The sequence below is a fragment of the Hippocampus zosterae genome, chromosome 15 (assembly GCF_025434085.1).
Source record: "Hippocampus zosterae strain Florida chromosome 15, ASM2543408v3, whole genome shotgun sequence".
Classification (NCBI taxonomy): Eukaryota; Metazoa; Chordata; class Actinopteri; order Syngnathiformes; family Syngnathidae; genus Hippocampus; species Hippocampus zosterae.
In genome coordinates, this window is record NC_067465.1 from 14,161,601 (window position 1) to 14,184,419 (window position 22,819).

The 22,819-nt window shown below is 38.9% G+C and overlaps 3 protein-coding genes and 1 long non-coding RNA gene across 14 annotated transcripts in view; 2 read left to right on the top strand and 2 right to left on the bottom strand.

The window, feature by feature from the left end:
• abcb8 (ATP-binding cassette, sub-family B (MDR/TAP), member 8) overlaps positions 1–22,819 on the top strand; it is a 234,825-nt gene that overhangs the window by 5,929 nt on the left and 206,077 nt on the right. The window lies entirely within an intron of this gene.
• On the top strand, positions 101–7,431 carry cdk5 (cyclin-dependent kinase 5). 2 transcript variants are annotated; one of them, XM_052088562.1, is made up of 12 exons: positions 101–297; positions 621–709; positions 781–848; positions 1,894–1,954; positions 2,023–2,079; positions 2,357–2,452; positions 2,522–2,596; positions 4,985–5,081; positions 5,460–5,523; positions 5,716–5,782; positions 5,853–5,933; positions 6,380–7,431. In XM_052088562.1, exons 1-12 carry the CDS (start codon positions 261–263, stop codon positions 6,464–6,466), a joined length of 879 nt encoding a protein of 292 aa, XP_051944522.1. In that variant the 5' UTR covers positions 101–260; the 3' UTR covers positions 6,467–7,431. The 2 variants fall into 2 exon arrangements, with proteins under 2 accessions (XP_051944522.1, XP_051944521.1); XM_052088561.1 differs by having other exon boundaries at positions 102–297; positions 5,460–5,529; positions 5,722–5,782.
• The window catches only part of LOC127616822 (uncharacterized), a 98,864-nt gene continuing 87,193 nt past the window's right edge, over positions 11,149–22,819 (bottom strand). Inside the window, exon 2 of the long non-coding RNA XR_007967209.1 lies at positions 11,149–12,490. This is a non-coding gene — a long non-coding RNA (uncharacterized LOC127616822). The remainder of the gene's footprint in view (positions 12,491–22,819) is intronic.
• asic1c (acid-sensing (proton-gated) ion channel 1c) overlaps positions 13,002–22,819 on the bottom strand; it is a 93,211-nt gene continuing 83,393 nt past the window's right edge. For 5 of the 8 annotated variants that reach the window (XM_052088492.1, XM_052088491.1, XM_052088493.1 and 2 more), the window contains exons 9-11: positions 21,650–21,721; positions 18,422–18,474; positions 13,002–14,794 (exon numbers count right to left, since the gene is read on the bottom strand). In XM_052088492.1, coding sequence (XP_051944452.1) covers positions 14,716–14,794; positions 18,422–18,474; positions 21,650–21,721 — 204 coding nt within the window. In that variant the 3' untranslated portion in view covers positions 13,002–14,715. The remainder of the gene's footprint in view (positions 14,795–18,421; positions 18,475–21,649; positions 21,722–22,819) is intronic. The other 3 variants (XM_052088489.1, XM_052088494.1, XM_052088490.1) reach the window with 3 other exon arrangements.

Here is a 22,819-nt window from a genome sequence, read left to right on the forward strand (position 1 = left end):
ACGATGTTTTTAATACTCTATGCGTTACTGTATATCATTAGAACTGCATGACTTGTTTTGACAAGCGTTGTAATACAAGAGTTGGTCTGTAGGGGGGGGGCAACAAACTCCACTGTCAGAGCGCTACGGAGCAGCAAAATTTTGCTAGCGTGAAGCTAACGCTAGCAATCATAACAGCCCCCCAACCCCCAACTAAATTCGGGGCTTGGTCATAGGGCTGTTCCGTTGGCTACCTATCAGCTGGCTAAAATAGGGTGACCATGCAGAAATATGAGAAACTCGAAAAAATCGGCGAGGGTAAGCTTTTTTTCGGGAAATATATACTCGCTGCTGTATCAGCTATTTGTTGTTGAGACATTTATTTAGCTTATGGATTAGCTGATCTTAGCTTCAATTTTACGTCCTTTGCTTGCTCTGGTTGTATATTTAGTGATCGGGAGGTCTATGTAAACGTGTCCATGAATAATATATAAATAGTATATATATATATGTGTGTGTCGGCCTCCATCTTGTTAGCGTTTAGGAGATGATCTAACTAGCTCGCATATTCATAGTGCCATTCAATCTGAGCTATTTTTTTTTTTGGGGGGGGGTTGTTTTTTTCCTAAATAATTCCACAGGTACATACGGGACTGTGTTCAAGGCTAAAAACAGAGACACCCACGAAATAGTGGCCCTGAAACGAGTCCGTTTGGACGATGACGACGAGGTGTGTGTTTGAATTATTATGCATACTAGTCTCTAGCACGGTGATGGCTAACCGCTTTCCACCCCCTACAGGGCGTGCCAAGCTCTGCTCTGAGAGAAATCTGCCTGCTGAAGGAGCTCAAGCATAAAAATATAGTCAGGTCAGCGCATGAGGTTCATGATATCCGTAGCATATGAGTGTCTTTGAGAATCATAAATGTGTGAATGCTGAAGAGACCCTTTTCTTTAGCGTGGCATAGGCTTCACTCATATTTAACAGTTTATTTTAAAATAACACCTGCCATTACTCTGCGATTGGCTGGCCACCAGTTCAGGGTCTCCCCCTCTTGCTGCCCGAAGACGGCTGGGATAGGCTCCAGCATCCCCCACGACCCTTGTGAGGATAAGGATGGATTGGTGTCATTACTGACATTTTAACATCCAACAATCGGCTAATAAAGTGTTGTCATCCGTGTTTATTGTTTACCTTCAAGTAGCTCCACATGGCTAATATTTCTCTGACTTCACCTGGATGGAATGCATACAATATGCATTAGGCGGGTAAAGTGGTAGCAGTGTTGTAGTATAGTATCAGTGTATCCTAATTTTGACTTCAACTTCAAATTTCTGAAGAGAGAAAAAAAGCCCTTAAATTATGTAACTAAATAACTTTAACAACAAATTTGGTTTTTATTCCAATTTTCCATGACAAAATTCCTATATTAACTGAGAAATTTAACTCGTTTGTGTCTTATTTACAATTTCTCACTGAATTCAGACATTCCACCAAAAATAATATAATAAAAATAATCCCAAAGGGTCAACCTCCTTTAAAAGCTCCAAATTTACCATGAGAAGATTCTCAAGTTAATAATTACAAAGATATTGAAGACTCTAAACTGCCCGGGTGTGAATGTACAGTAGGTGTGAGTGACGTTTACTGAATGACTCTAAATTGGTCAGATTTTTGTTTTTTAATCAGAAGTTTTGAGAACATTCCCTAAGTAGTGGAGAAATTAAAAAAGTTCACATTTCCTCAACCAATTCAAGCCTTCAAAACAGTAACTTTATACTACTCAATCACTTTAAACTAACCGTCTTGAAAAAGTATCCAAAATTTCACATTGTTTTCTACATTTCAATGCACATGCAAATTCTACATACATTTTTATTTGTAATTTGAATGGCTAATTCTGTCCTTTGCAGGCTGCACGACGTGTTGCACAGCGACAAGAAGCTAACGTTGGTCTTTGAATATTGTGACCAGGTCAGACAAACTTGCATCTGACCACTTGCAGACACTTGAGCTAATAATTACCTTTTTTCAATGCACAGGATCTAAAGAAGTACTTTGACAGTTGCAATGGAGATTTAGACCCTGAAACAGTAAAGGTAAGAAATCAGATTTGTGGGTGGTTTTATACTGCATATCCAAGTGCCCAATTCCAATTTCATACCTAAATATCTTTTTTTTAAATTTTCCTATTCAATGCACATTTCAAGAAACATCTGATCTGGCTGTGCTTACATTGACAGAACACTTGAAACAACCTGCTCGCCGTTTGACGCGTATCCCGATTGTGACATTTGAGACCAAAAAGTCAGAACAGTGTCACACAGCGTTAATCAGCGTCACAGCACGTGCCAATGTCTTTCTGCTTCTTTGCAGTCGTTCATGTTCCAGCTGTTGAAAGGGCTGGCTTTCTGTCACAGTCGCAATGTCCTTCACAGAGATCTTAAGCCGCAGAATCTCCTCATCAACAGGGTGAGTGAACCTCGGATCACACATACGTATAATATGATACATGCGTTTCATTGAAGTTTGCGTTTACAGAACGGAGAGTTGAAGCTGGCTGATTTCGGGCTTGCTCGAGCATTCGGGATTCCTGTTAGGTGTTATTCAGCCGAGGTGAGCTCACGCACGACATGCTAATTGCTAACTAGCTTAATGTTGAACGCGCAACCCGCTGTAATCATTAAAAGATGTGGATGTGGCCATGTATGTTCACAACAGCCCTCTGTACTATATAGCAGTTCATCAATAAAATATGTTGATTTGAACGAAGCACTCTCACACAGTGTAGACATTTTGAAATTGGGGATGTTCGAGAACACTTTTTCAGACCGACACCCGTATGAGGACCGATAAAGTGCTGACACCACGAGTATTTTTGATACATAAAAAAAAAAAAAAAACAACAACAAAACATTGAACATTTTAAAGAAATATGTTCAGAACAGCCCTCTGCACTATATAGCAGTTCATCAATAAAATATGTTGATTTGAACGAAGCACTCTCACACAGTGCAGACATTTTGAAATTAGGGATGTTCGAGAACACTTTTTCATACCGACACCAGTATGAGGACTGATAAAGTGCTGACACCACGAGTATTTTTGATACATAAAAAAAAAACAACAACAAAACATTGAACATTTTAAAGAAATACAAATGTATACCAATATATATGTTGCATGAATAGAAGGGCAATTTCCTATGATCTTACTGGCCATATGTCAGACGTGCCTTTAGTTCCCAATTGTAAAACTGCCATGAGAAAAATACTCAATTTCTTCAATAACTCACCGGGGTCATTTATGAATTCAACTGCAGAGAGTGCCAGCTGTTTTATTAGTGGTATGAGATTTGTGTTTTTACTATATTTATAATAAATACAAATATATTTTCATTCATTCTCTGCGGGGTTTGCATCAAAAATATATAGAACAGTGGAATATGAATTTTCCATGAGAGATTATAATTAGTGCAATAAATTAAACAGACTAATCCAATAAACGTGTATAAATTATATTTAGAAAATAAAACATTTAAAATGTTTTAACTTGTCTTAATCATAAATGGCTCGTGACAAAAATGAACAAATTAGAAGTGTCTGTGGAATCATTTGTCTATAAAATATAAAGTACACCCCTTCATAACACTGTGTCCTTATTAACAGAAAACAACAGTAACAACAAAAAAGAAATATAGTTCTTAACATTGTCTTTTAATATAGCTGCCTTTATTTTCATCAGTGTTCAATTATTTTTCCCTGTCGTGTCTTAAGTGTTTGTTCACTGCACTTCATATCTGCTCTGTGCAGTGTGTACATGGGCTTGGTGCAAATAAATAAATAAATACATAAATAAAAATCCAATTTCCTGCGCACACTCTGCCATTGGCAGTGCCACTGCCACTTACTGTAGTGTATTCGAATTTAATCTAGCGCAGAAAAACACGTGCCCCCCTATTTAAGAAAGACTGATGTCGATCATGATGTCAATCCGTAACAGGTATTTATAGCCCCAAAAGAGGTGTTTATTTGAGGTGGGGGGTTGATTCAATTGGCTGAGCCGTTTATGGAGACACGTTGTCTCTACGAGGCCACTATTTGAGGGACATACCCGCTGTTATTAGTGGCCTCGTGTCAGTCCCGATGAGCCGCTTTTCTAAAAGTTTTGTTGCCACGGATCGATGTTGAAGAAAGGCAGGTGTCTCTCAGATGCCTCTGGTGGTTCTCAGGTAACGTCAGTGCTCAGCAAGGCAATCTCATGAGCTGGCAACAGTGGTGGAGATGGTGATGTATATGCTGGAGGGGAAGAACTTGAGCCAATGTGACACTCGTTGAGGTGACCACACTTTGGAGCAATGACAATTGGAAGTGAGGGGCTGTTAAAATGTTTGATCTTGTTCATTTACGTTACCCATGAGAGCATTTGCACCGCTTATGCTAGAAGAAAAGCAATCGAGTACATAGGATTTAGGTTGTGTCCATCTGCACTTTTAATTAATAATGTGAAGATTTCCTGGCAGTGCAGTGGCATAGTGCTCAGCATGTGTGCCTTGTGGTTAAGAAGTCCACAGTTGCTTCCTTGGCACAACTTCCCACCACCTTGTAAGTGTGTTTGTACACTTATAAGTGTACAAAGGCACTTCAACACCCCCCACCAAAAAAAAACGCTTTAAAAATCACCTCATACCGTGTCGTGTTTCTCTATTATGTACTCTACATTTTTTTTGACGAATTGAAACACCTTGCGCCCCTTTCAGCAGCAGTGAAAATGGAAGCTTTTTGTGATTTAATGTCTTTGCTCTCTCTGCTGCACTTGACTGCACTCACTCTCAGTAAAATGTCAAAGGCTCTACACACCACCGCAGGCAGTTGACATGAAAACGCGAGGGGGAGAAGCATCAGTCGAATGTGATGCTGACTACATAAGAGAGGAGATTCCATTCGGAATGAACTTTATATTTTTCTCTGCATGATTGATCACATTGTGCGTTTGTGTGTGCAGGTGGTGACATTGTGGTACCGACCCCCAGATGTGCTGTTTGGTGCTAAACTTTATTCTACCTCCATTGACATGTGGTCTGCTGGCTGCATATTTGCAGGTAGAATTCTCAGTGGAGCCGCACGCACACTCATTAGACTCTTCATTAGGTACAACATCGCAGTTGAACCATCAGTAACGAAACAATGTTACTTTTTGAATGACATTGTAAAAAGATGTATAAATAGTAAATTGTTGTCAAAGCGATTATGCTATGAGTGTAGGACAGCACTGACTCATGTTGGGGTTTTTTTCCCCCTCTAATGTTTTGCAGCTTACTAAGGTTAGCAAATGCAATATCAGAAACAACAAGCCCAGCAATTAACATTGTGTGATGACTATCAATGAAAGTTGAACGTTACCATTTGTAAAGACGTAATATTTAATACAGACTCCTCGTTTGTCTGGTATCATTTGTCTGACATGCTTTTGGATTCAGAGCTCGCTAACGCCGGAAGGCCTTTATTTCCCGGGAATGACGTGGACGACCAGTTGAAAAGAATCTTCAGATATCTTTTTCTCGGCGTGTTGATGAAGTTTGGATTACAGATTTTAGTGTGCATTTACACTGGAAGTCCAAATGCCCAGTTCCGAATTTCCATAATGCAAAATTTGAGCAAAAAAATCCCAAATTTGTTCACTTGAGCCATGTGGCATGAATCCAGCTTTTGTTTGGTTTTCTTTAACCGCTTGACTGACACGTTGTTGGGCACGCCGACAGAAGAGCAGTGGCAGACCATGACCAAGCTTCCAGACTACAAGGTACCACATTTAATCACGTGACATGTGTGATGTGAGCACACTGCCAAAGACGAACTTCCTGTCTTTGCAGCCATATCCTTTGTATCCAGCCACCACCTCACTGGTCAACGTGGTGCCCAAACTCAGTAGCACAGGTCGAGACCTACTCCAGGTATGAGACACGACATTCTGCAGAATGACGGAGGGGTCCAAAGTCTGGACAGGGTCCATTTGAGGACCCACTGCTTATTTTTTTAGTGACGTGAGGCGCATTGTAAAATTACAGGGAGCCCACGTCAAAAGTATTTGTTAAAAATCCTGAACTTATGAAAATATAAAATGGAACAAGTTACGGTAAATGTTACCTGATTGAGAATTAGTCAATTCTTTTGCTTTTTTTAATATAAATATGTTGCACTTTTTATTTATTTACAGTATGTTGTATGTAGCTATGAATATATTTTAACTGATCAGCATGCAGTAACAATTTTTGAATTAATTTTAGAATCTTACATATATAAGGTGAAGTAACCCCCCGTCTCGCCATTTTCCCATATGTGGCACTTAGTGGAAAATCTTTGACCCCTAGTTGACCATTTTTTCTGTCCTCCCACACAGAACCTTTTGAAATGTAACCCGGTCCAGAGGATCTCCGCGGAAGAAGCCTTGCAGCATCCTTACTTTGCCGACTTCTGCCCGCCTTAAATCCTTCAGGGTCTCCCGGCTCAACATCAGCTGCCAATCAATCCACTCCTCCCGTCACGCGAGCAGCTCCACGCAGGCCAATCGTCCCGGAAACACAATTTCCAAAGCTGCTCTTTTCTCCCACGCACTACCGACTGCGCTCATTTCACTGGTAGAGGACTACACTTGTAAAACAAATTGGGTAAACTACCTTTTTAAAAAGATTTTTTACATCAACTTTCTGTTCTAAAATGAATAATATGGAACCACACCAAAACCACAATTTATTGAGAAAGTTGACCAAAATAGACATTTATTTCAGCCAGCTCGAGGGTGAAGCAACAGAGCTGCCTTGGGATGATTGTTGCCAGGTAAAATTGGACAACTGCAACACATTTTCACCAAGTCTCCATGGAAACTTGGGGCAGACAACACTTCTGCCCAACTCAACAGCAGCGAAAGTACAATGGTCACCATGGTGTAGTCAAACCTTAATTTATTACTTCCTCATGTGGTGGCCTGAGGTGTTTCTTCACTGAACTGCAGAAAGTATCCACAGTCTAAAAGGGGTATTCGAATGAGGCTTATACACAGCTCTGGAAAATAGTAAGACACTACTGATTAAGTCACATTTGTCAGATTTTGCAATTTAGAAGTTTATGTTTGAGTATATTGAACAATTTGGTTTTATTCCGACTGCATAAATCACCAAATACAAATATTGCCATTTTGAGCACTTATTTTCAGGAAGAAAAGGCTGTGGGTTTTTTTTTTTCCTTTTTATTTTTTCCAGAGCTGTATATGCAAGTTAATTTCCACCACTAATAATAGTATAATACTGTATATATTCTAAAACCCAAATTCCTTTTCAAAATATCCATACGTCAGCTTTACAGATGCCGTCTACTCGTCACTCGGAATGTGTTGTCAAGTTGTACCACGAAAGAAGCTGCTGTCATTTGCAATAAAAGTAGAGGGAAAAGTGACTTTTGAGCTGGTATAATTATTTACGTCCATGGTGGACCTGGTAATCGGGAAATGGCGTTTATTAATCCGGGGCGATGAAAGAAATACGCTAAACAGCTTTACAGACACATTCACATGTGTGTGGTCATGTTAGGACAACTACTGTGAAGCACAGTGCATAATGTGAAAAATGGAAGCCTTGATATGAGCTGTGACATTTATTTGTTCAAGTTGATTAATTGGAGTACGCCATCTATCACGGCAGAGGTGCTGAGTGTCATTACATGTTATCGTACTGAGTAGAGAAGGAGTGAATTATCCGGATCTTGTTTGTTTAACTTGATTAGTGCAGCCGACAAATCAAAGTGGCATCGCTCGATTGATATTTGCCATTGGAGAAGAAGGGGTGCAGTTGATCTGCGACTGCGATTTATTCCAGTTGATTAATCTATTAGAGCAGAAGCCACTATTTGAGGACGTTTATTTTGGAATATTTGAGTCCAAAAACAACATCACAAAATGAGTCAAGTGGGTACATTGTTGTGAAATTTTTAAAAAAGCAGCTTTACACTTTGATGGTTACATTTGTCTTATTCAGAGTTCCACAATTTTGTGTGGGACCCAATAAAAAAAAAAAGTTGGACACTAACACTAAATTTTGGGTTGGTTACACATGCAGATGGAGAAACATTGGTTTGCTCCAAATTTATTCATGTATACATTCATGGAGATTGAAATGTCTACTTTATAAAAGTTTTGTGAGTGCTGAGCGTGACCTTCATTGTGTGCTGGTAACAGAGTGAAAAGAAAATGAGTTTTTGGAGCGTAACATGCTCCCGGTTTGTTGCTCGCAATCTACCATTATTGTCTGCGCTGGACATGAGCCGACCTGCACTGCAGATTTCAAGCAATCGACATCCACAATTGCCAGCAAACCACATTAATCGCTACTGACAGAAATATTTTTAGAAGTAATAAATATATTGTTGGGCTGCTTGTGTCAATTTCTCTAGGCATCAAATCTCATGACATTCAAATAAGCTCCATCTTATACAAAACAACATTTAGAATATGACCCAAAAAAAAAATCCAAACGTTTGTAGGTACTCGTCAAAAAAATATATCATGAACATGTTGATTTATTTCAGTAATAGTATTCAAAAAGTCAAGCTTAATGCATTCATTCATTCCACACAGACTGATACATTTCAAGTGTTAAACCTGTGCTCCTGTCCAGTCACCTGTCTCATGATTGTTTGATGACAATAATAGCCTGAAAAGCAAAGTTATGATTTTGTTTGTATGTATCCCCCATGTTATATTTATCTTCACACATTCCCCAACAGACCCCTTTTTAACATCATGACTTTGGTTGTTCAGCGTTTTAAAGCGCGACATTGTTGCAGCTGATTTTTAATGAACGGGTCAATATTATTCTTGTAGTGTCACAGTGGCAGTGTTGTGTCCAATGACCGGCAACCCGAGGCCAAGGCCAAGGACTTGACTCCGAGGCCAAGGACTTGGAAAATTTTCAGAGGAAAGGCCAAGGACTTGAGAGATTTTCTGAGGCCAAGGCCAAGGACCAAGGGCTTACCTCCAAGGTCGGGGACCAAGGACTGATTTTGAAGCTGAGGCCGAGCTGAGGACATGTATAAAACAATGCTATCATACCACTTGGCAGGTCTTCATGATTTGCAACACCCCTCCATCATAACCCCTTGCACTCCCTAACGCTTGAATGAAGTGTTTTTATTCAAAGAGTAGAACAGTCAGGGTACGAGGGTATGATATACATTTATGAATTAATGTTTTAGTGCAGTAGTTTCTTAATGTGAAGTTAATCAACACTCAACAGGCATGACATGGCACGGAAGACAAGTTGAGAAATGACTTTGCATGTCAAGTCAAGTCAACAGTATTTATAGAGCACTTTCAAACAGCCATCGCTGCATACAATGCATACAATACATGGAAGTCAATCACTGAGTGCAGAAAAAGTGGTAATCTCTGCAGTAATAATTTTATAGTTTACCGGCAGCGAGTCCCAGGGACTCACTAATCAGAAAGGTATGAGTCCCATTACGCATTGAGAGAGTCCCAAAATTCTAATTCAGAAATGGTCTACTTATTCAATTGCATATGATAATAAAACTAACAACAACATATACATACAATTATAAACAAATGTTGCAAACATTTAAATAATTCAGGAGCAGGCCTGAGGATTTCGACTCTTTAAAGTGAACGATGAGTCGTTTTTAGACAAAAAAAAAAAAAAACGACCATGTAGAGTAACGTGTTTTCAGCCGGAAAAAAACGACCATGTATAGTAAGGCATTTTAGCCCCCCAAAAACAACCATGTATAGTAATGAATTTTTAGCGTCAAAAACGACCATGTATACTAAGGCATTTTTGGCCGAAAAAAGCCGACCATGTATAGTAAGGTGTTTTTCAACAAAAAAAGCAACCATGTATAGCAAGGCGTTTTAACCCGAAAAAAAACGACCATGTATAGTAAGGCGTTTTTAGCTGAAAAAAAAAACGACCATGTTGAGTAAGGCGTTTTTAGCCGAAAAAAACTACCATGTATATAGTCAGCCGTTTTTAGACAAAAAACATGACCATTTGTAGTAAGGCGTTTTTAGCCGAAAAAACCGACCATGTTTAGTAAGGCGTTTTTAGCCCAAAAAAACGACATGTATATGAAGGCGTTTTAACCCGAAAAAAAACTACCATGTATAGTAAGGCTCTTTTAGCCGAAAAAATACGACCATGGGAAAATAAACGACCATGTACAGTAAGGTGTTTTTAGACGAAAAAAATGACCATGTGTAGTAAAGTGTTTTGAGACGAAAAAAACGACCATGTATAGTAAGGCGTTTTTAGACGAAAAAACCGACCATGTGTAGTAAGGTGTTTTGAGCCGAAAAAAACGACCATGAATAAGGCGTTTTAGACTAAAAAAACGACAATGTGTAGTAAGGTGTTTTGAGCCGGAACAAAAAAAACGACCATGAATTTAGGCGTTTTAACAACAACAACAAAAAATGACCATGTATAGTCAGGCGTTTTTGTCCGAAAAAACGACCATGTATAGTAAGGCATTTTTAGTCCCCAAAAAACTACCATGTATAGTAAGGCATTTTTGGCTGAAAAAAAACCTGACCATGTATGTAAATGCGTTTTTAGGCCCAAAAAACGACCATGTATAGTAAGACATTTTTAGCCCAAAAAAACGACCATTTATATAGGAAGGCGTTTTTAGCCAAAAAAAAAAACGATCATGTATAGTCAGGCATTTCTGGCATAAAAAAACCGACCATGTATAGAAAGGCATTTGTAGCCCAAAAAAACAACCATGTATAGCAAGGCGTTTTTAGCCGAAAAAAATGACGAACATGCATAGTAAGGCATTTTTGGCCGAAAAAAACGACCATGCATAGTTAGGCATTTTTAGCCGGAAAAAACGACCATGTATCGGAAGGCGTTTTTAGCCAAAAAACAACAACCATGTATAGTAAGGCATTTTTATACATGGTCTTTTTTTTTCGGCTAAAAACTGCATTTTTGACAGTGACAGTGGACCATTAATAGTGATTCAAATAGTTTTTATTGATAAACCATATTTCTCCACCACCACTTTAACGCTACAAACTAACAGTTGACTATCAAGAACCAATTGCTGAAATTATCGGAGACCTTACAGTAAGAGACCAGCACAGCGACAAGAAGAGTATACGATGGTTAAATATCCACTTTATTATACTTGATCGTTGTTACATCACAAAGGGTCATTTGTGACTCGTTACATGTTCAGGAATATTTAGAAGAAGAAGAATAACAACGGGATACGAGGGCGAAATTGTACAATGCGTTTGTGTCGTTAACGAACAGAACGTGTGCGGCACTTGATGAGTCAAGGTCACGTTAGTGCTAATCACCAAGACACTTCTGGTCTACATCCGTGTGGTGAAATGACACATGGAAAACAGTCTGTCTAGATCTATACATACCTGTAATTTGTAAATGACACAAACGAGCAGTAAAGAATTTCTTCATGGCATTTGATTGTGGTTATATATACACACGCTTCAGTTCACCATTTTGACTGGAGCATCTACAGACAATAGATTACTATCGCACGGTATTGTGCTGATTGGTACGTGAAGTATGGTGGCCACGCTGAGAAGAAAAGCAATTGCGCAACAGGTCAGGAGAATTCAGAGAAAATGCGAATAACGTCGTACGTAAACTAGAAAAAGTTTCATTGTGTACATTTGAGAATAGTCATAGTATTACTGGATGATATATCATAATCCTGCAGGAATATATTATTAGATTGGTATTTTGTAAAACATGTAGAGTGTCAATATCGGCGCTGTCCTGTGAAAAACCAGTCGGTCCATTTTGGTCTCGTTTTTAATTTGTACGTTATCCCTTTCAGGGACGGCGGTTACTACAATGGACAGCTAGTCACTTTTTTTTTTCTCCTATAGTAATCCATCGAAATGTCACAGTTGTGCATTGGCCACTTAAATGGACCCTTATGTGTATTGCCATCTACTGATCTGCTTCTGTGAGCGCATTTTTCTTTGTTTTATTTTTTTGACATGTAGGGAAGGAATAACTGTCCAATCCTTCTATTCTCTGAGACTTTTACAGGTAAAAAAAAAAAATAAAATAAAATAAAAATTGGGATATCAAGCAACAACCCAGGAGTAATATCATTAGAATATACAAGTATTGTTTTGTGATTTGAGGAAACTGGCATTCATCATGTGTGTACTAAATTGGACGCCGTGCATTATTGGCTACTTTTTGACTATGATTTATAGTATTGCTGCAACTTTGTTGTTTTTGAAACTACTTGAACTGCAGTAACTTTTTTTGTGTTGCTGTAAATCAATTACATTTTTATTCATTCATTCATTTTCCCAACCGCTTCATCCTCACTAAGGTTGCGGAGGGTGCTGCAGCCTATCCCAGCCGTCTTTGGGCAGTAGGTGGGACCTGAACCAATTGCCAGCCAATCGCAGTGCACACAGAAACGAACAAACCATCCGCGCTCACACCCACACCTATGGACAATTTCGAGTGTTCAATCAGCCTGCCATGCATGTTTTTGGAATGTGGGAGGAAACCAGAGTACCTACAGCAGGGGTGCCCAAACTTTTTGGATCGAAGATCTACTTTTCGATCAACTAACCTCACAGGATCTACCCTTACCGGCGCGCGCACGCACACACATACACAAATTTAAGACTTACCTGCTTTATTTTATTTTTTAAATATTTTTTTTGTGAAAATGAGACTGATAAGATGACTAATATGCAGTGTATATTAACACAAAAAATATATTACTAACATGTACAAAGACACACAAATGGTTGTTTGGTTTTTTTGCAATGCGAGTCTTAGATCTACCGGTAGATCAGGATCTACCTAATGGGCACCCCTGACCTACAGGATAATCAACCATATACCAGTGACAGCGATGATGAATGGTTACAAGAAAAAAAGAGAAATTGCCAAATGGTAACAGTAGTGACAGTGATGCTGATAAAAATGAGGATTTTGAGGAAGATGAGGATGCTGAAGAAACTCAAAGAACTGAGTATGTCCCACTTCAAGAATACAAAAAAGCAGACACGTCTGGAAAAGACAATGAGTTAGAGGGAGGCCTGCCTCCTCTGGGACAGTGGAATGTGAATATTGAGGGAACAGATCCAATAGATTTCTTCATGCATCTATTTCCCGAAGATCTGATTGATGAAATGGTGCTGCAATCAAACCTCTCTGTACTTGAAAAAGGAAAAGAAAACTTAGCCATTACAAATAGCAAAATTAAGCAGTTTCTAGGAATTAAATAATGCTATGCCGCTGAAACGATTTGAGATTCTGAGGTATTGTACATTCTTTTCAATGTGATGTCACCCATTCATGTAAACGTTTACGAAATGACAAAAATGGACATACGAGTTTTTCGCAAGACAACGATATTTACACTATATCATTACAAAGTCATCCTTTTCCAGGAATACATTTATAGTCTGATGACAACTAATCCTATGAGACTGAACCGACAAGAACGCTAGTTACAATCACACAAAAAGAAAGTTACATTATAAAATATGCACTTTTATGATAAATCAGTAAAAGTGGGAGAATCGATTATCGTCATAAAGTCACTGTTGTACACTATAAGAAACAGGAAGTCATTTAGGACACAAATCGTGTTGTTTGCTGTCCAAAACAGCATGCAAAACTGCACTGGAAAATTAAATCCGCGAGATAGCGTGTTTGCGAAAGGTGAACCGCAATACTTTACAGCGAAGGACCACTGTAATGCAATATTACTCGAAAAAGTTGGAATATTATGAGCAGAGTAATTATTACACTGATAAGGTTGTCAGAAAATGTAATTAAACTACAAATAATAAGTGTGTTTGATTACCTAAACCAGAAGTACTTTGAACAAAAATTATGACAAAATGACTCAGGTCGTAAGTGAGGCAAAATTGACATTTTGTACGATTTTAACATTCAAATTCGCTAAAATGATGACTATTCTCAAAATATAGATTTTTTTTCCCATGAAGAAACGAGGACTTTATTGCCGCATGCTAACTCCATTCGAATAATAATAATTTCACTCTGCCGTCCTCATATTTCAACAATTTTTATCTTTCAGCGTGGTCTCAATACTCCTTCATAGCAATGAGATAAGACACAATTGACATTATCCAGAAAGGCATCAAAATATGTTTTCAGTTTTCTCAGGATGACCGAACAACAACACAAACATTGCGATATGAGCTAGACGTGTGACGTTAGCGTCAATGATCACCCCCCCCCCCCTTTCTGATTAGCTTATACGACGTCATGATGGATTCAAGCTGAAAGGCAACACTCAACTCCTGCTGTTAAGGTCACTCTGGAGTAGATGCTGCAGACTGTGCAGTGCTACACATAGCAGCTCATGTGTTTTTCTTCCTGGTCACGTAGCATCTTCATTTCCTTTTTGGACACATTGAGACTGAAAAGTGACATTTTGAAAAACATGAATAAATTATGTTGCATTTAAACCTGAGTTCTGTTTCGGAAGTTGTTTTTTTCTGATGATAGTATTCTATTTCTATTCAGGCATTGATACAGTACTGTACATTTTAACCTTGTTTTTCTCTGATAAATATACCAATTGTTTCACAGTTTGCTGTCAAGTCCCCCCGCCCCCCGCCCTCTTCCCTCAAAAAAACAAAACCACAAACATCAGGTTGTCAACAAGCAAACTCCTCAAAGTTGCCTAGAGTCGGGTGACGAGGTAACATGTTCGGCGTGAATCCGAGACTGTCCGAGTGACTCCGGAGTGTGTCACAGGTGCTCTGCGGAAACATGGGGAGGGAAATGGGTGGTGGGCGGGGGGTAGTGGGGTTGGCGGAGGCGGCGGGATTGAGTCAACGGAATCAAACCAAGGAATGATGATGATGATGATGACGATGAATGTGAAGCACAGGTAAACATGAGGGGCAAAAGGAGGGAGGAAAGAAAAAAACACAATCTTAGTCTTCATTTCTGACTGTAATTTCCCCATTGCCGGACAAATAAAGGATATCTTAATCTTAATTTTTAACCTGCAGCAATTAATCGATTAATGGACAATTAATCGATTATTAAATCAACTGACAACTATTTTGATAATCTATTCATCTTGTAGAGACATTGTTTAAAAGGGAACTAAACATTAATGTTTTTTAGCAAGAAAATGTTGTCACGACTTTTTTTGGGGGGGCTGGGGGGGTCATGTGATGTTTCCAATGCGAGTCCAAAGATGATGACAATTTCAGTCGACAGCAGAGGGCAGCATTGGCCAAAATGACGGCCCCCAGAGATGGATAAAAATTGACAGAATAATCTGCTTTATTCTCATTCCACAAACGCAATCTTGATCAAATTCGGTGTTTAGATTCGTGGGGCGCATAAAACACATGCTCTCTCATTTTCGTTTCCCTTTAACATGAAATTGTCCAAATCCTGGGAATTAGTGCCTCTCCACAGGAAATATTCTCAGATTTCTGAAGTCATACGCGCATGTAACTCAAAACTGACAGATATCAAATCCTCTTTTCCCATTGAAATGAATAGAAATGCAATTAATCTACTCCATTCCCTCCCCTCAAAATACCACATATGTTGCTTGTTTTTTAATACGGATAACAGCACTCCAACGTGTCCATCCATGATGCGCTTGTGGACTAACTGGTATATGGTGTCGATTTGGATGAGTCACCGCCAATTTATTGCGTCCATTTTTGAATGACGCACAAGCTCATGAATTGGGACGTGTGGTGTATTTATCCTATGAGGGACATCTCCAGTGGTCATTTTATCATGTTATCAGTTTACAGGGTGCATGAAATGGTTAATAAAGCGATGGTCACTAAATGAGAAAAAAAAAATGTGCGCCATGAACATTTTGTGCTGGTTGAGCTGCTGCCAGTCATACTGTAATAGCTTCCCGCCGACAAAGAAATATTTTCAGATGGTGCGATAACATCCCAAAGTAATGCATTTAGTAATGGTATCTGTGCTCCAGCCTTAAAAAAAAGACGGGAAAGTAATACAGCCTTTGAATGACTATGTAATGTGTTTTCACAAGGGGCAAGCACCATTATTCACGGAAACAAAGTCTGTGCCGAATCAAACCGACTCAAGTCGGCCGTAAAGCCGACGAAGAGAAGGTTCACACCCCGACTGCTTCCCAAACGCACACGCTACCCGTGGTACGTCAACCAACGTGTGTGTGTGTGTGTGTGTGTGTGTGTGTGTGTGTGTGTGTGTGTGTGTGTGTGCGTGTGTGTGTGTGTGTGTGTGTGTGTGTGCGTGTGCGTGTGCGTGTGTGTGTGTCCCTACCACCACTGCACGCTATACTCGACTGTGCATTACTGCTGCGAAAAACACATTGCAGCGAATGTATCACAATGAGACACGCTAACAAAACAACAAGGCAGGAAAACAATGTTGCATGTTGGGTAGCCACATTAAGTGGTGCAGGGTATAAGGTAGCTAATTTTTCTTTTTAAAATTGTTCTTTCATAGCGTTATGGGTAGACGAGCTTTTTTTAATTTTGCTATTTTTATAGCTTATATGGTAGCAAATAATTACAGTACTGTACTGTAATGGCCTTCAGACTAATTTGCTAAATCAAGAATGTAAAGCAGATGATAGAAGAGCTATTGTAGGAATAAATAAATAAATGCTCTTTGTTGTTAATATTGAAGTTTGGTAAATACTTGTAAAAAACTGACTGGTGTTCAATAAATGGAATAAGGTTCCCCAGGCTGCACAAGTAAGTACTGTATATCAATACCTCATCTTTAATTTGTTTGTTGCCCAAAAAAGGGTGTGGTCAAAAATAAAAATAAACAAGAAGAATATCAAAGTACAGATGTCTTGAGGTTTTCCAAGTCCGCCAAGTAAACATAATAATACCTCAACCCTGCAATTTGTGTTTTGACGATGGAATCATCTTAACATGGTGGCAAGTGTCAGCATTCTGCTGTGTTTTTGTGCATTTGAATGGGAATAAATTTAGATCAGAACGCTAGTTCTCACTTCCTTTATGGTGTGTGTTAAAAAATTGGCGGGATTTATTTGAACAGCAATTTGTTTAAAGTGGAAGACAAAACCAACATTTCTTGTCAAGAATATGTTCCCTGAAGCACCACTAGTCAAAACATGGTATTCTGATTAAAATTGTGTTTTGGGAAAATCAATTAAACAGTCAAATCCAGCCATTTTTAGTCTGTCACAGGGTGCGGTCATTTTGCCACTTGCCATCAACTGAAAATGACATCATAGTGCCTAACGGCTCAGTTTCAGAAAACAGGTGAGACTTGGATGGTTGTTATCTGAGCCCTGAGCAAGTGTGATGTCATTTTCAGTTGACAGCAAGTGGCAAAATGGCCAGCCCCTGGGATGGCGAAAAACTGTTGGATTTTGCTGCTTACCTCATAGTCCTCAAACACAATACCAATCAGACAAGTGAAGGCACATAAACATATTGGAAAGAAAAATTTGGCATTGATTTCCCCATCAAAGAAAAAAGGGAATTCTTTTGTATTTTCTAATAATAATAAAAACTAATAAAAACAACTACATAATATGAAATCTTAAAAAATAAATTACAGTAGTACAGTAGAACTTAATAATACATAAAGTACAAATACATAAAATAAATTACAATTATAATAATTATTTTGAAATACCATTATATTGTTCCATTCACATGCAGAGGGTTAGTGGAATTATTATAGCAGCCATGCCCAACCAGTTGAACGAACTGGTCCCAGGTCAACTGCAAGGGGTTAGAGGGAATCGTGGAGTGGGGGGAATTTTTGAGCGTGTTATTAATATTATATATTTTTGTGTTAGTGTACACTACACTCTATATCACCCTACGAGTTTTACTTCCACAAAAAATTGTAAAAACTAAATAAACTAAAATAAAATTACTGGTTAAAAAAAAGAGGTCACCTTTAACCTACGGTGGCGGATGACCAGTCTCACCGGAAGTTATTAGCCATCAGCGGTCTGCAATTGCAGAGCTGTTGAGATCGATCTATTTTTATTCTATTTTTTGTTTTGTTTATTCTTATTCAGTTTGTTTCATCTGTAAGAAAGCGCTATATAAATCTGGATGTATTGTATTGTAACTCACCAATGGCAGTAGCAACGAATGGGAATCGGAGCGCCAGGAGAAACATTTACACGTGAGCTACAATAGTGAGGTTTCTGCACTTGGATGTTTTAAAAGTGCATCCCTGCCTCTGAGTAAGTTCTCCCACTAGGTGTTTTTTTCAATTTTTTATGTTGTTTCTAGTAGTAAGATCCACTTTTGATAACGAGTGTGACATCATGGAGGTGGGGGGAGGGGGAATGAAGATGCATGAGATGCTTTAATGACAGCGTGGGAGCGCTTAATAGCAACGAAGGGGTGGTGGTGTGCTACCTGGGGGCATGATTAGGCGTGACACCAGGGCTGCTTGGGTTCTCTGGAAACTCCTGGAATAGACACCATGAAAAGAAAGATGGGTGAGGGTGACTGAGATGAAAGTAAAGCACAATGCGTTTGGTGTTTAAAAAAATAAATAAATCAAAGTGGGGGCCGCTGCAGATGAAGTCGCATGTGTGTTATATAAGGCGAGGTATTGAAGGATGACAAGTCGATGGAAGTCAACGTATTAAATGAAATTGAGTTTCACTTTGCTGGTGAGGTGTCGGAAATGAGACACATTGAGAAGAGGAGGCGGAGATGACATGAATGGTGCACAATGCAGCAAATATCACAAGTTACGAGTGAAGTGAAAGCGTGGCATACAGTATAGGATGTTTTTCAGATGATGACAATTTGTGGGTCATTATCTCCAGTGCTTTAAGTGGGAAAAAAATAAGTAATCCCCCATGTTCCACTGTTACCAGGTAAATTAGGCGGTTAGTAACAGCAGATCACTAAATTAATTCATAAATGGAAAAAAACAATTTATATATATATATATATATATATATATATATATATATATATATATATATATATATATATATATATATATATATATATATATATATATATATATATATATATATCGAACTGGCAACAAGGAAAGCGGCTACGGCCAAATACCTCCAGCGAGTGAGGCAAGTCCTAAGAAGCCAGCTCAATGGCAAGAATAAGACCCGGGCAATAAACAGCTATGCCCTGCCAGTGATCAGATACCCTGCAGGAATAATAAGGTGGCCAAAGGAAGAGATTCAGACCACGGATGTTAAGACCCGAAAGCTCCTAACCATGCATGGAGGGTTCCATCCCAAATCCAGCACCCTGAGACTGTACGCAAGCCGAAAGGATGGAGGCCGGGGACTAGTGAGTGTGAGAGCCACTGTCCAAGATGAAACATCCAAGCTCCATGAATACATCAAGGAGAAGGCTCCAACGGATGACGTACTCAGAGAATGTCTCAGACAATGGGGAACAGAAGATGAGGCGCTGGAAGAGGGACCATCATGGGAGGACAAGCCCCTACACGGGATGTACCACCGGACCATAACTGAAGTGGCTGATCTCAAGAAGTCCTATCAGTGGTTAGAGAGGGCTGGCCTGAAGGACAGCACAGAGGCACTCATCCTGGCTGCTCAGGAGCAGGCCTTGAGCACCAGAGCCATCGAGGCCCAGATATACCACACCAGACAAGACCCAAGGTGTAGGTTGTGCAAAGAGGCACCTGAGACGATCCAACACATAACTGCAGGGTGTAAGATGCTGGCAGGGAAAGCCTACATGGAACGCCGTAACCAGGTGGCTGGCATAGTCTACCGAAACATCTGTGCGGAGTATGGGCTGGAAACCCCAAGGTCAAAATGGGAAACACCTCCGAAGGTGGTGGAGAATGACAGAGCGAAGATCCTGTGGGACTTCCAGATCCAGACTGACAAGATGGTAATGGCGAACCAACCAGATATCGTGATCATAGATAAAGGGCAGAGGAAAGCCGTTGTAGTGGATGTAGCGGTCCCAAGTGATGGAAACATCAGGAAGAAGGAACATGAGAAACTCGAGAAATACCAAGGGCTCAGAGAGGAGCTGGAGAGAACCTGGAAGGTAAAGGTGACAGTCGTGCCTGTGGTGGTCGGAGCACTCGGGGCAGTGACCCCCAAACTAGATGAGTGGTTGCAACAGATCCTTGGAACAACATCGGACATCTCAGTCCAGAAATGTGCAGTGCTGGGAACAGCAAGGATACTGCGCAGAACCCTCAAGCTTCCTGGCCTCTGGTAGAGGACCCGAGCTGAATGAGGGACGGACACCACCCGAGGGGTGAGATGAGGATTTTTTATATATATATATATATATATATATATATATATATATATATATATATATATATATATATATATATATATATATATATATATATATATATATATATATATATATATATATATATATATATATATAGAAAGAAAGAAAGAAAGAAAGAAAGAAAGAAAGAAAGAAAGAAAGAAAGAAAGAAAGAAAGAAAGAAAGAAAGAAAGAAAGAATATATATATATATATATATATATATATATATATATATAAAATAAAAAAAAGAGAGAGAGAGAGAGAGAGAGAGAGCTGTATCATACAATGAAAGCCTAATTAACTTTGGATTTCTTAGAGCACTAAATTAGCAACTGGACATGATTTTGGGATAACATTGTGTTGATATTGCGAGCGAATACATAACGGCACTTAAGACTGTAAAACAAATCAAAATGTCAAAGAGACAAGTCAAGCTAGCCATCGCTAGCCAGCTTAAAAATAAGAGCTTTCTCAAGCCATTGAATTGGTGTCATTAAATTATATTATCTTTTATTTTGTAGTTCACCTTTGCGTTGGTGGCGTGTTTCGTTGTATGGTTGCACCTTCCATGACAATTCAAAATGACAGCGCAAACACAGAATAAACTTATTGGAGGCAGGAAAAAATGCAACATTTTTTTGGGTGGGGAATTACCCGAAGTACTGTCACAAAGTAAGTGTAAACGATGCTGTGGGCTCATGTGAAGTCTTGGTATGCCGTAAAAAGTGCCGGTACACTAGAGGCTAAAATTGAGAAGTGATGATACTCCGTGCTGCTTGTACCGCTTGCTCAAAGCACTGTACGTATTATCTCCCTAACTACAGTACCAAAGTATGACTCACAATCTTTGCAATCTTTTCCACTCACATAAGCTTTGACATTTGAGGAGCCACTCAGTCCTTTGTATTATTTGCAACTGATGCACAGGGGGAAGAATTAAATAAATTAGATGAATGAAGTTGTATTTTGACAAATTACTCTATATAGGCACAAACTAGTCTCACTCGATTTAATTTTAAAACAAAACAGCTTCATATTCAAGATACAGGTACAATAATTTAAAACTGAATTGCGCAGGGGTTAGTATTAAATCCATAAAATTTGATGTCTTGCTATCAGGGGCATTAGTCTGCATTGCATCCCAAATAATAAACTGCATGTACAATATGAATAAAGATTGGAGTCTAACATTGCGGTAGGTGCATGTTAATGCTATAGAATGAGCATTAAGGCTATAAAATGAAGCTATTGCCTGTCGCCAGAAAGAAGAGTCTCGTAAACTCCCCCCTGCATTCTTTCAATGTGAATAACTACATCGAAAGAGATTATGATGAATTACCAGGTTGTCACTCTGACAGCGCTGCGGTCGTTTCTTGCGCATGCAGTAACCCAAAACTTTGTCCTTGAACACCTGAAGACACAAACAACAGATAAGGGTCAGAAATAAAGCTTCACCAGACTAATCAGGGGGCGGGGGGCCCAAAAGTTTTAACCAACAATTGTTCATAATACATAAAAATGCATATTGGTTCAATCATTTTGCTCATAAAAATATGCCATTGTTGGTGTTGACTAATGATTACGCACATCAGGATTAACGTTTGTAAATATTGAACTTGTTTAACATTTACAAATATTTTTAAATTGTGCTAGGTACATTTCTATATCACAGTATATCCTTGCTACGATAAAAAGAAAAGACAAAAAGACAGAAAGAATTAATAACAGATCAACTTACAACAAAGAATAACTGTATTACTACTTTTTAATATTTGAAGTGCATCAATTAGCTTGAAAGTAAACAATAATAATATAGATTGGAGTGCCACTGCCACCTATTATAATGGCTGAAGTGCAATTGCACTTAATTCTAGTATGGCACAAAAAAGAAAGAAAGAAAGAAAGTAAAAACATGTTCCTTGTCAGGCATGAAGGGCCTGGTCCACTATTTGGGAAGGACTGCCCTATTCCAGCACATCAGGTCTATGAGACATTTTCAATTATTGTTGTATACAATCGTGTGCAACACAGATGTTACCCTGCATTGTAATCTATCGCGATGACAAAAAAACAAACCAACTGTTGCTGAATCTAACCCATCATTCAAAAGTATTAATACATCTAAAAATGCCTATTATTATTATTATTTATTTTTATTTTTATTTTAATTTTTTTAATGAAAACCTGATGTGGCACACACATAATTCTCTGAGTCTCTCCTTTGGAGCAGAAGACCTTCGTGCCTGAGCGTCCAGACTGTGAATGAATGGCTTTGCACAAAGCCGTCACTGGCCAATTTAACCCATATGAGCAAATAAGACAAGATTTACTTGGTTGTTTAATTTCACACTTGATGGGGAGGCAGGCACTCCAGAGACACAACCGCTTGTATCCAGGTGATTCAAAAGTCAATTTTCCATAAGGTGTCTCCAATTGACAATTTTTGGGCATTTGGTTTATTAGAACAAATTCCTCTCCATGTGATGTGATATGTAGTCCCACTCCTAGT